The sequence below is a fragment of the Taeniopygia guttata genome, chromosome 1A (genome assembly GCF_048771995.1).
Source record: "Taeniopygia guttata chromosome 1A, bTaeGut7.mat, whole genome shotgun sequence".
Taxonomy (NCBI): Eukaryota; Metazoa; Chordata; class Aves; order Passeriformes; family Estrildidae; genus Taeniopygia; species Taeniopygia guttata.
The window spans coordinates 54,175,884-54,188,879 of NC_133025.1; the positions used below are offsets into that span (position 1 = coordinate 54,175,884).

The window sequence follows — 12,996 nt, forward strand, 5'->3', positions numbered from 1 at the left end:
ACTGGCAAAGATCTCAGCCAACAGAAACTCTCTGAAGTATTTATTTACCAGCTATAAAAATAGATCATCTGCAGGTACAACAGCCTGTTACAAGCAGATAAACATTTTGGCATGGGGAGCACTCAGGCTGTGCTCCCCAGGCTGCCCTCCAAATGCCCCACAAGAACTGGTCAGCAGCACACTTTACTGGGGACTGACTTCTCCTGTGTCAACAGGATTTGGTCTGCTCCACATCTCCACAGCAGGAGGGCCAAAGTTGGATATTGTAAACTAGGCCTCTCTCTCTCTCTCTATATATATATGTATATAGTCAATATTCATGTTATTCACACCTATGCAATGCTGGATCAAGATACTCATGATGAGGCTCCATTTTAGTAATATGCATGGAATAGTACATAGTTAAGGACTCCAAGAATTCACCACATTGATCAAGTTATGTGGTTCTGACTAAATGAAAATACCAATATTGCAAAGCCAAACCAAAATTTATGATACATTATTTTCCTATATTATCTTTATAATTTTTTTGTCTTCTATTGTCAGCTAGTGATTTCTCCTAATGATTGTTATGTTAAGGAAGACTCTAAAAACCTCTCTTGAAAACTACTTCTGTGACAACAATGAAAGAATGGAGGATGTAAATATAGATGAGTTTACAAACAGATAACTAAGAGAAAAAAACAGCAGAATGAATATAGACAGTCATAAAAAGTATCTTGAAATTAAAAAAGAGTTATTAAACATTACAGAAAAAATTAGTTTAAGGCAGAACAGGGCTGAGAAAAAAGAGGCACTAAGATATTGAAAGAAAGGGAAAAACAACTGAACAGAGAGAAAAAGATGAATAATCCAATAACATGACTTTTGAAATTGGCATTTTAAAATTGACATTTTAAAATTGGTATTTTCTGCTTATCTTGCTGCTTCCTAAGCATCTTCATAACATATATACATAATGTCAATTGTGTATATATAGATGTATATGCATATATAGGAGATCTATATAGATATACATAAACACTCAAAACTCTGTAAAATACATTGTACCCATTGTATTTTAACTGAGGTGGGTAACAGTAAAATGACAGACTTGGCTGTCATTTTGTTGTATCTTCATGTTTAAAACCTATCTGGAAAAAAAAGTAAAGAATTTGTTCCATTTAATAGGTATTTATTGTTCTTCTGTCTAATAGCCCTTTAAAGACAGATTTAGAAGATTCCTTTTCAAAGCCATACTTTGAATTAACCTGTCTGAATTTTTCATCCTCTCTTATCACTTAATCTGGATATCACATACTCTAATGTCAAGCAGCATTATTCCCTTTCATTCTACCCAATGCTACACAAAGCAAAATATACAGCATACACTGAAGTCCTCACATTGACAGTCCCCTTAATATTCCCCTACACCTAGCCTGTGCAGTAGAAACAAAAAAAGAACACTGTGTCTTGATGGAAGACTGCATGCTTACTCACTCTGAGCTGTTCCCACAGCTCCCTCCCAATATACAAGGAAAACCCTTCCTACCATTCCAGCTGAGTCTCCCTTCAGGTACTCTTCTCCGGGTCTTTGAGCCTCTTGCAGTCCTGCTCCTTAAAGATATTCATCTCAATACTACAAGATGCTGAGTGCTCCTGAGAAAAGCCAGTGGTTCTTCTTCACACCCTCTCCCACTTGCCTGAGAGAGAGTTGAGTGCCATGGCACATGACCATGTTTATGACCTACTGTTTTCCTGGATTTTCTGAATCTGAAACATGTGACAGCATGAATGACAGGTTCTGTCCTCTACCTTTTGTCTCCAGGCTATGGATTGCATTCATGGAAAACTTTCATTGAAATAATGCCTTTGTGGAAAAAGGTGTTCAACCCCTCACTTGATTTACAGCAACCTTAAGAGTAACAGCAGTTGCTCTGCAGGAGCACAAGGAGCAGGGGCTGAAGATAACTGTGTCCTCTTCATCCACGTCCACAACATTGCTGCAGTTGAAATGTTGGTCCACAGAGGCTGGGTATTGCACATACCACTCCAGGCTATTTGATACTTACCCAGGTGCTGGTGGATTTTACTTTTTGAAAATAGGCTTCATTTGATGTAAGTTCAGGAGAAAACGTGCTGGAAAATACTAAGTTTTTGCTGCTTGATCACCAAAGACTCTTAGTTGTAAAATATAATTTCTATTTCCCTGTTCCTTCTTATTTTACTCTCAAAAGTTAATTCAGTCTCTTTATCTTCCTCCTTCAGTTCTTATATATTTTTGTCTTAGATGGACATAGTTAAAGATCCCCAAAACTGCACTGAAATGTTGGAGAAATTTAAGATCTAGACATGGACTTTGCATGCCTAGATGACTTCTACAGGAGCTATTGGAGAGGCTGTTCTCAGTGTTGGCAGCTGGCACTTGAAGTAGCTAGTTAGTAACATGTCAACATAGAGATTACCACACTGAGAACCTCTTGTCCCTAAAACCCAGTCAGCCTGAACATATTTTGGGCCACACCTTTACCCATTCATTATTTCCTATGCCTTCATCCACCAATGAACTCTTTACTGCCCTGACTCTCATTTAGCATCTGAAAGAGGGGAGTTATTAGCACGGTACTTGGTACACTACAGCAGATTATATGGCTTTGGATTTGGACTTCAAATCAAGTGCAAGAAAAGTTGAACCATAGTCAGTGGGTGACATCTGGAATACAAACCAAGGGAAGCCTGAACAAAACCCTGCTCCTTGAGGTTTTCTGCCTGATTATTCTCTGCCTGACAGCCAGAGCACCTGATACCTGTAGAGAAAAAATGGAGAAAGTCTCACCCACTTTCCCTGTGAGTCAGGGACTCCGGGTGTTCTCACTTACTTCCTTCAAAGCAGTATTCCACCACGTAGCCGTCCAACCCCGCCGCCCCAATCTGGTCTGGTGGCCTCCACTTCATCGTCACCGAGGTGTCGGTCACACTGTCCACTGCCAGCATGGTTGGGGGGCTGGTAACAGCTGAAGCAAGCGGGGAGAAGGCCGGACACTGTTACCACTAAAGGTTTACGTTTATGGTCTGTGTTGCTCTAGCTCAGTATCCCAGGTTGTTAGCGTTCAGGAACACGCATAATCACGGGATTTGATTATATGCAGGTGCTTTTATTAAAAGCTCTGGGAATCAGGGATACAGACCCAAATCTGACTCCGACATGGCTTTCGAGCTGAATGTATTTTATATTCTATCGTTATATAACTTACATATTAATTATTAAACTTATATTGTTCTATTGTATACATTGACTTTATTCAAGCACAAGTTTCTCGTCATCTTTCTTAGGCCCCTGACCACAGTTTCTGATGATTATTCTTACGATTAAACAGTAACTATATTTAATTACTAAACAATCATCACATCTAACAATTATATCATTTATCATGTACTAGCTACAGAGGTGCAGTTCAAGGTACAAGGCCTTCATGTACTTAGGGTATTTATTTTTTCAGGGCTTACTAAGCTTAATTTTCCTTTTAACCCTAAATCCCCATGATTTTAAAAACCTTTTACTATCAAGGCGACAGGCTATTTCCCATTATCCCTGGCACATCTTTCCCAGTTAGGACCATGCTAGGAAAAAGCAGCTATCTCATCCCATATCTGCTCACAGCCTGACCCAGGGAATATAAATTCCTCCTGCAGAGGAGAGAGAAGGACAAGCAGCTGTGGCTGGTAGAGCAGAGAAACTGGGAGCAGTGTCTTCTAGCTCAGCAGGTATGTCTGGAGAGAAGGGAGCATGCTGGAGCTGTAACAGCCCCCTCCTTCCTCCTCCTCTACATTCTTGGGGTGCTGCTGAGCAAGGGGGGAACCTTTGCTGATCTACAGAACAAGAGACCTTTCTTTTACAGGGACTTGTAGTTGTCACAATAGTTTGAAAATTTGTTTCTTTATATGAAAAGACCACTGAGTTAGCCTGTCACTGCGGGAATGACAAAGCCTTCTAGCTGTCACACTAATAAAAAAATATAATTAGGTGATTTTAATAACATATTAATGGTTATTTTCTAAATGCATACCTATCTCTGCTCTTGTTTACTTACCTAAAGGAACAAAGGACTTGGAAGGCATGCTTGGCTTGGACATGCCGATGGCATTGACAGCAAACACACGGACCTCATAAGCAACACCTTCAATCATTTTCTTTGGCTCAAAAGTTGTTTCCTTACACAGTTCAAAATTCAGCCTCATCCACCTGGAGCTTTGTTTCTTTTTCCTCTCAATGAAATATCCTTTTGACCAGAAAAGATTTTATGATAATAAGTGATGGCATAAAGGTCAGTAATAAAAGGTCTATTTTTTGACTGCCCAGTGACAATTTTTTACCTGGATACATCTCAATATTCCCTTCTAGCTTCAGAGTGGTAATTTTCATCATTGCAAGCTATCTGATGGCCACCTATTTGCTTTCATAGCCATGTATGAGCTTTTATGACTTATAAAACTGCTGTGTTTAGTGAAAAGGGTCTGGTTCTACTGACCTCTGGGCCCATCTGACTTTCCTCTTGGTTTGGTGTATTAAAAGATATTCCATTTTATCCAATAAATTGTTTCTGAAATTTCTTCTAACATTCAAACAGATTACTAACAATGCCAAGTTTGGTTTTATAAGAGGTTGTCTTTCAAGTAGGGGACATAATGTAACAACATAGAAAATGAAAAATCTCGAAGCATTAAGAAAACAGGTATCTGATAAAGTCAGAGTAGGTAGAACATACTAGCTACTGGATATTCCCAGTGCCACTTTCCAGGGCCTGAGCTAAACTCTGATCCTATTCAGTGTTTGCTTCTTTTGTCTGTATTAGACAGTCACCACCAAAAAAAAAAAAAATAGTATGTACCTAAAATGGGTGATCCACCATCATTTGCTGGAGGTTCCCAGGTCATAATACACCAGTCTTCACCCACCTCAGTCACATTTGGTGCCTGAGGAGGATCAGGAACATCTGTTTAAACAAAGTAAACATTATTTTAAAAAATATTTCTTTCTTTTTTTTTTTTTTTTTTTTTATAGGTTGAAATTAAAAATGTCAAATAAGAAACAAATCTAAATAGTTTTTGAGGTGCAGCAGGAATTCCTAATGAGGAGAGAGAGCACGAAAAAGAAATTTAGTGGATCGTGGCTGGTGGTTTGGAATGGATGAATGCCAAGTTCTTCTGCACGGTTGAGACACTTGAGAGGCTCTCGAGGGCATGTGCCAAGACAGAGCCCACAGCCACAGGGGGAGTGGAGAATCAGGAGTGATAATGGCAGACTGAGGCAACCAGAGAAGTTTGGCCCCTGGCAGCAGCAATAATCAACTCCTACTTAAATCCCTTCCAAGCTCCTACTCCCTTCAGTAACACCCAGCTTTCGTACCCTGCATCCCAGTTCCACACCAGGCAATGGGAACAAGTAGGAAAATTTCCTGAGAAGTTTCTTGAGATCCTTCTGCAGTGATAAAAGACATGGCTCATAGGCACTGTTTCACATGACTTACCAACCACTTTAATGTTGATTAGAGCCGTGTCTTCTCCAGCCTCATTCTTTAAAGTGATTCTGAAAGGACCTGAGTCCTCCCTCTCAGCTGCATCAATGACCAGGCAGCTGCTGTCTGGGTAAGATTCTGCCCGTATTCTTCCACTGTCTGTGACCATCTAAGAGCCACAAAGAACAGAGAGAAAAGTCATATTTTCTGGACTTGAGAATCACAATATTCAAAAATCAAAATTTGAAAGCAGTACAGGTCTCTTCAACAAAAACATTAAAGCAACTGTAAGAAAAACCACACCAAACCTCAGCATTTTAGTCACCTAATGAGAAAACTGACAAAATAACTAAAATAAGTAAAACATAGTACCTACTATTTTACTACTACTAATAACTACTAGTTTACTACTCAATTAAGCCATTCCATCATAAAGGATGAAGCACTAGGCTTCTCCTTTGAGGTGGAACACACTTTTGCCAACACCACATATCATTAATTTGATGGAAAAAGAATGGGTGATTCTTCCAAAAGTCAGATCAAAAGTAAGTCATTCACTTGAAAGGTCAGAGTGATTGCAATGATAAGTAGTTTCTCCTCATGGATTTCAAATGCTGTCACATATTTTGGAATATGTGTAGGAGCTCTCCTAGAACAATTCCCTGTTTGGACAGGACCACAGTGGTGACACTACAATTAATATTTGAAAAATAGAGGTCACAGATTTGACCAGATAAGTTTGATATGAGCAGTGGTGGCAACATGTCCCAGCTTCTACATTGCACAATGAAAATTTAAATGTGAAAAAGTGACTATTTTGGTATTTAAAGAGCCAGGGTTGATCTAAGCAAAATTTTTGCATTAAGACACCAGATGCAAGATCCCAGTTGCCTATTGTTTCATTTGAGACTTCAACTCCATTAAAATTTATCATTCATTTTCCAAAACCAGACCATATCATGGCTTCCTGCCGAAACCTGGCAGCCATTCTGGGCATTGAATGTATAGAAGAAATAGCCATTTGGCAAATTCTCACAACTGTTCTTCTGCATCCCATATATCTTTCTCCTCTACTAATTTTTTAAATAGTAAAGTAATTTTTTTTTCCTTCTTAATTTTTGAACCTTAGAAAGGTTCAAAAGATATTAAATAATATTTATCTGTTTTACCTTTCTTTTTTGAGCAATAGGGCATCTCCCTCTTATTTTCTGCCATTAAAATCTATATCTTCAAAAGGCTAAAGATTATGTTTTTAAAGGAAAAGGCTCCTTATTCAGCTAAAGAAGCCTCTACAATGACAAGGTACCTTGTCCCCTCTACTCCAAAAGACTTTAGGAGGTGGTTCACCAGTGATGGGGATCTCAAGTCGTAGTTTGTTTCCTGCCACTACTGTCACAGTGTTATTTTCCCCAAGACCATCCAGGTGAAGCTTAGGAGGATCTGAAAAAGGAGATTTAGACATGTAGCTACTGCTCTGAGAGCTCAGTGACCTGGCACAGGTCTGCAACACACAGAAACATGCTCTATGTTTTATTTTCTTGGTAGTTTTAAGCAATTGAATTTTGTTTTAAAGAAAACCTGTGAAGAAAAATCTATTTAAAGAATAATTCCTTGATGAAAAAGAAATCATGGCACCATAGACGTTTTGGAATAATAAGACCATATGAAAAAAACCATAACTGTTTCCCTGAGGCAGAATTATGTGTATTCAGGTAACTTCTGAGAGCGTTTTCCTCTAAGTGGCTCTGGGGAATTTCAGTTGTGGGCTTTTTTATGACACATCTAACCACGCTTCATCCTTCACTGTCCTTGCAGTTTAAAATTTATAAACTCCAATCCTTTTCTGGAAACAAAAAACTTCACTTTTCTTATGCACTCTGTGTATGGAGAATAACTGATTAATATCCACTTGTTACTTTTTTTAACATATTAGAAATATAACAGTGGTCATTCCCCTTTAGTACCACTTCCCTTTTGATACTCCCTAAATCCCACCAATACTTTTTGTAATACACATATCCCATATCTCTCAGGTTAAATTAAAAAACATGTTTTCTAAAACTTTAGTCATTTATACTGCTGTTCTTTTGACCTCCAAGCTGCTGGTTGCAGTTAGAAGTGGTGAGGTATTGCTGTGGGAATAGTCAATGCCCTGTTTTATTTTTGTTTGAAGGACTTGGATCACTTACAAGCCTCCTGCTTTGCCAGATGAATCAAAGCTAGACAGAAAAATTTTTCCTTCTAGATAGCATTTAATGGATGGGTAAAGATGTGCTTATTCTACTATTCTCTTATCAAACTAAATCACATTTTGCAATGTTAGCAAACCAGTTCTTAAAGACAGCGGTGTATATCTGAGAAGTGATAGCAACAGGCTTTTTGCATAAACTCTTCACAATGGTTTAGCTTTAGGAGCTCAGCTTCAAGAAGCCTCCCCCAGGAGCTCCGCCCAGAACATAAACTATGAGCAGATCCTGAGCATAGACAAAGAACTCTCCCAGCAGCTCAACTGCACTTTGCCAAAACTGCAGGTCTGTTTGCTCTGGTGGATGCCCACTCAGAGGACACAAAGTGGTTTTGATCAGGGGTATTTCACACTGCATTGAATTTCCAAAGGTCAGAGAAAGATGTTCCATACAGATCACTGTGCAGTATACTTACCCACAATATGTACTTTGCATGGAATATTAATGTTGTAGGCATCTGGCACAAACATGTATTCCCCCTCATCATCAACAGCAGAAACTGGTATAACAAATCTGTGGATTCTGTAAAAGAATTGAGAAAGAAATCTGTGTAAATTATTTTTGAACACTGCTTGAAGCTTTAAGGAAAAATATGTGAAAATTTTAGGAGATATGTGCAAGTGAATAAAATTACTGACTAAAAATCCTTTGCTTGTTGCTTAGTGGTAGTTTAGGCAATTAAATACCATGTGCTTTGTACAAAATATTATTGAGACAACCACCAAATAAAGTAACCAATTCTAATATTGTTTATTTGAACACAGAACAAGGAAAATACAGGAGTGTAATCTCTTTTACACAGGGATTCTATGCTGCTGCCATTAAACTACATTTTGGTTGCTCAAGAAAAAAATCTGTAGGTGATCCCATTGTGGGAATATTCTGACTTATGTTGGTCTATCTTTGTCAGTTGATACAAACAGGAGAAAAATAGCTAGGAGAAAAAGAGGTATAGAAAGGAAAGAGAAAAAGAGTTGTATATTTTTAATCATGTCTAACAATAATTTTATTCTTCTGCTTAATATCCCATACCACCAGCAACAGTAATGGAAAGAAAAATCAGTAGTTTGAACTTAGGTGGATCAAGAATTTGATTTTTGTCCTCCACAGCCAAAATACACAAGATTAAAGGAAGCAAGGAGACATAGCTTTTAAAACTACAGAAATAAATGTCTTGAGGGACAGAGGTTAGGCTTGATTAACAGATAATTTTTAGTGCGGTAACAACATACTGGCACAACTCCACAGTTTCATTCCACCAAAAGGCAAGCCAAAACACAACAGGCTTACCTTCCTTTGTGATAAAGCTTTACACGGTCACTAGCTTCAATCAGCTGTCCATTTTTGTACCATTTCCCTTCCACATTCTCAGATATCTCACACTTCAAGTGGATTTCCTGTCCCAGCCTCACAGTCTGGTCTTCTAGTGCAAGTGATATCTTCAGAGGTCTCACTTAGGAACACAGAAGCAGATGCATTAAAGAAAGATGATGGAGTTCAGTAGCCATGGGGGGTAATTTCCAACTTAATAATAAAGCAGCATGTATTGGTCAGGGTGCCAATTTGTACCAAATAGCCAAGAGCAGCATGAATATTACAAATAAAAATGTACATTTCTGCATAATGCAAGATAAATTCAGAGGATGGATCAGATACATTTTGTTTAAAGACATAAGCCCTTTAAAGAGATATTACACAACCAAAGCTGAGAGGACTACACAGTCATGTGCTTGTGCCTTGGTTTGGCCTTCCTGTGAAAACCTGAAAGGTCTGAAGAAAAGCAGATACTTCCCTTGAAAGTTCACCTTGTTGACCTATTTCACCTTTGGATGGATCACTTTGTTTTCCATTTTAATGGAGTGACAGGAAGTTAACAAGCAGAGCCAGTTCATTGCCTGCTGCTGGAAATCGTGTCTGAAGGCAAGTCACTCTTCTGGAGATTCACAGCAAAAAAAATTGCTATGGAAATTAAGTCTCCTTTTCAACCCCCAGGGAAAGGTAAGAAAATTGTTCATTTCTGTATGCCAGCACACTGTGGCTTATGAATTCAGGAGCCAGGTGGATGATACTCACAGTCAACTGAAAGCTTGGCTTCTGATTGCCCTCCAGTTGTCATTACTGAGTAAGTTGCAGTGTCATTTTTGGCAGCCTCCTCTATGACCAAAGTGTGCTTCTTACCCTCAACCTTAATTCGATACCGAGATTTAGGATCGTTGGAGAGTTCTACACCATTTCTAAACCTAAGGGAAAGGAAAGAATTTTTATTTTCCAAAGGAAGTCCTGTGCAAGACTTCCATAGACTGAAATTCCGAGAAAAGACTTTGCAAGACTATAAGGCACAAGAAAAGGTTAAACAAACTCATCCATGTATAAGGGTATTTTTGGTGTTGCTAAATTTTTGAATAAGGTTTTATTGAGATTTTCTTAAAAATTTTCAGGTTTATTTGTTTAGGAATAGCTGCCCACAATTTTGTCCACAATTAAAAGCCTCTGGGGTTTATTTTCATGGAAATTGTTCAAAGTGTGTCTTACCATTTCACGTTTGCATCATCCTCAGACACTTCACAGCTCAGCTCTACTCGTTCACCAACATAGGTGCTGGTATCCTCCAGGCCTTTGGTCACCAAAATCGGAGGATCTTTGGAAAGAAAAAATTACAGATTTACGATCTGAGAAGGAAAACCAAGAGAAAGAGATTTTCTAAATCATCTAGAAGGCAGTATTACTTTCAAGTTCTAATATGAGTATCATTGCAGCCTTTTCTGCCTTAAAAAAAAGTTCTTGCTCCTTAGAATGCTAGTAGAAAATTTGCTCAATAAAAGTGACATTTGTTCATATTTATACCTTTTTTGCTTTGATAATCAACACCAGGGGAGCAAAGAGAGTTGAAGAAGCCTGACCTGAGGGCACTTGGACAATACCAGAGTCCTCAGATACCAAGTGTGGTGTTAGGGGAAGCCAGTGCTTTGACACCAAAATGGCTTAAAATTTTGAAGGGCACCACAGCCCCACTAGATCCAATGCACAGTACCAAGTTGACTGTATCCCCATTTCAGGCTTTTCACTAAGCTGCTAACTACAGGATGAGAAAAAAAAATGGCCAGGGATCACAGAAATACCAAGTGATCCTAACAGCTGCTAATGCAAATTCAAAAATATACCAAACCAGATGCTCCCTGATAATTTCTGTTGCAGCCAAAGAAGGCACGTAAATTTAGGGCAGGTGAAACAGCATTAAGCTGACATAGTTACCTCTCACAAACAGTTCTGTGGAGCATTTCTCATCACCAGCTGTTACGTAATAGCGAGCATCGTCTGTCATCGTGCAGTTATTGATGAATAAAATTCGCTGGTTACCTTTGTGCTCAAAAATGTATCTGGATAGGAATGCAGCAAAGACACATTAGCAAAACTTCTGGATCCCTTTTGTTTTATGTATAAAGTGCTGTAGGGATTTTTAGATGCAAAAATTCTGGAGTATACACAGTACTGGGAAAATTGTCCTTGGAAGCAAGTTCCAAGTTTCAACAGAGCTGTCATAGACTTATAGCAAAAAAAGAGCTATGGTGTAGAGTGATAATGAGCTGCTTCTGGCTTGTTCCAAGATCCCAGGTCTGGGTGATGCGAAAAGAAGAAATTAAAAAAAAAAAAAAAAACTGGAGTCAAATGATGGCAAATAAAATGGAGTCTGAAACTCTAGATGAGTAAAGCTGAAAATAACCAGTAAGAGGACACCATCACTCATTCCAACATTTTTGTGAAGTATAATAATAGCCAAAGTTAAGAGGTTAATATTATTGGTAAGCCAGATGGCACAGGATGCCAGTAATGGGATATGGAGTTTTGGTAATGGGATATGAAGCCTTTCACCTTTATGTCACCAGTTTAGATCTGCTCCAGGTTTGTAATGAGCGAAGCTCATTAGCATCTGACAGCTGCTTCAGCAGCCTGGTAGAAATGCACTGCAGCACTCAATCCAGCCCCTCCTGCTGGAGAGGAATCCATAGCGCTGCCTGCAAAACACCTCTGAATTGCTCATGTCAGATATAGGGGCTAAAGAGAGGTACTCCATTATCCATTTTTCTGTCAATCATGGATTTTAACCAAAATCCTTTATTGATTTCAACAGAATGAAGGAAATCTGCCTCATTTCTTTAAAAAGGCCTTTTGTTAATTACTATATTTTTTAACTAGTAAAAGAAAAAATTGTCTAGGACTTCATGCTGCTGAGAACCCTTTGAGGTACATTACATTGTTATGCACATCTTCCTCAGGGGTGGAATGGGGTTTTCTGCTGGTTGTGCCCACAAAAAGGACTGGACTCAACTTCCAGGCCCTGCTCTACATGTCTGCACCTGCATTTCTTCTAGAAAAAGCCAGAGAATAAACCAATGTGCAGGTGGTACAGGTAAAGAAGCTTGTGTACACTAGACCTGTTGCTCATGACTGATGGTGCAGGCTGTTGACTTCAGGGTGTTAACAGAGTAGTGGAAGATGAGATAAAACTCACCCCCCTTTTCCCAGGGTTTATGAGCTGGCTGGGTAAGTGTGTGATTTCAACATCTCTGCTCTTAACACAAAATTACTGTAGAAAAATTGTGTCCACCTCCAGACACAGGACCAAGGACAAGTGATTTATTTACTGGCAGTGCTTCTTCATTTTTGAAAATTACTGAGTAGAAAATGGCACCACATTTTTTTGAGGATCTCTAAGACTTTTGTCTTGAGACAAAGGAGACAAGTACATTTAGCCTACAGTGTACTTTTCTGGGTCCTGAGCAACACAGCATCATTTGCATACTCCTCACATCTCATTAAATTCCTCAGTAAAATTGGTGCAGCCTGAGCAAACAGAGAGATCTAGGCAACACACTTGTCAAGAGAGTAGATGTGTATCCATTTTCTTGCTCACATATGCTAAAATCACTTACTTTGCGCTTGGTCGTATTTCTTGGCCATTTTTATACCACTTCAGTTCCACTGTTGGATCTGCTAGTTCCACCATGAATCTTACTTTGCCTCCTTTGTCCACCTGGTATGCAGGATCGAGGCCTTTGGCAAAAGCTGTTGTGGAAGTCAAGTGTTATTTTAACATGAGATCAGAAAACAAGAACGTGGATGCTGAAATGACATTGCATAAATCTCGTCAAACCTGTCAGAATACACGAACACAATGTTATGCAACACGAGATAGTCTCACACTGGTCTCCATGGAATCATCTAGAAACACTAGAATAAGCACAAAGCTTTTCACA

General features: G+C 38.9%; 1 protein-coding gene across 10 annotated transcripts in view; it reads right to left on the reverse strand.

Moving 5' to 3' along the window:
• MYBPC1 (myosin binding protein C1) overlaps nucleotides 1-12,996 on the reverse strand; it is a 69,623-nt gene that overhangs the window by 16,161 nt on the left and 40,466 nt on the right. For 7 of the 10 annotated variants that reach the window (XM_072923482.1, XM_072923483.1, XM_072923480.1 and 4 more), the window contains 12 exons: nucleotides 12,673-12,805; nucleotides 10,994-11,118; nucleotides 10,274-10,379; nucleotides 9,815-9,981; nucleotides 9,032-9,194; nucleotides 8,157-8,263; nucleotides 6,802-6,935; nucleotides 5,508-5,664; nucleotides 4,869-4,973; nucleotides 4,071-4,259; nucleotides 2,859-2,993; nucleotides 2,706-2,786 (listed from right to left, as the gene is read on the reverse strand). In XM_072923482.1, coding sequence (XP_072779583.1) covers nucleotides 2,706-2,786; nucleotides 2,859-2,993; nucleotides 4,071-4,259; nucleotides 4,869-4,973; nucleotides 5,508-5,664; nucleotides 6,802-6,935; nucleotides 8,157-8,263; nucleotides 9,032-9,194; nucleotides 9,815-9,981; nucleotides 10,274-10,379; nucleotides 10,994-11,118; nucleotides 12,673-12,805 — 1,602 coding nt within the window. The remainder of the gene's footprint in view (nucleotides 1-2,705; nucleotides 2,787-2,858; nucleotides 2,994-4,070; nucleotides 4,260-4,868; nucleotides 4,974-5,507; nucleotides 5,665-6,801; nucleotides 6,936-8,156; nucleotides 8,264-9,031; nucleotides 9,195-9,814; nucleotides 9,982-10,273; nucleotides 10,380-10,993; nucleotides 11,119-12,672; nucleotides 12,806-12,996) is intronic. The other 3 variants (XM_072923485.1, XM_072923488.1, XM_072923489.1) reach the window with 1 other exon arrangement.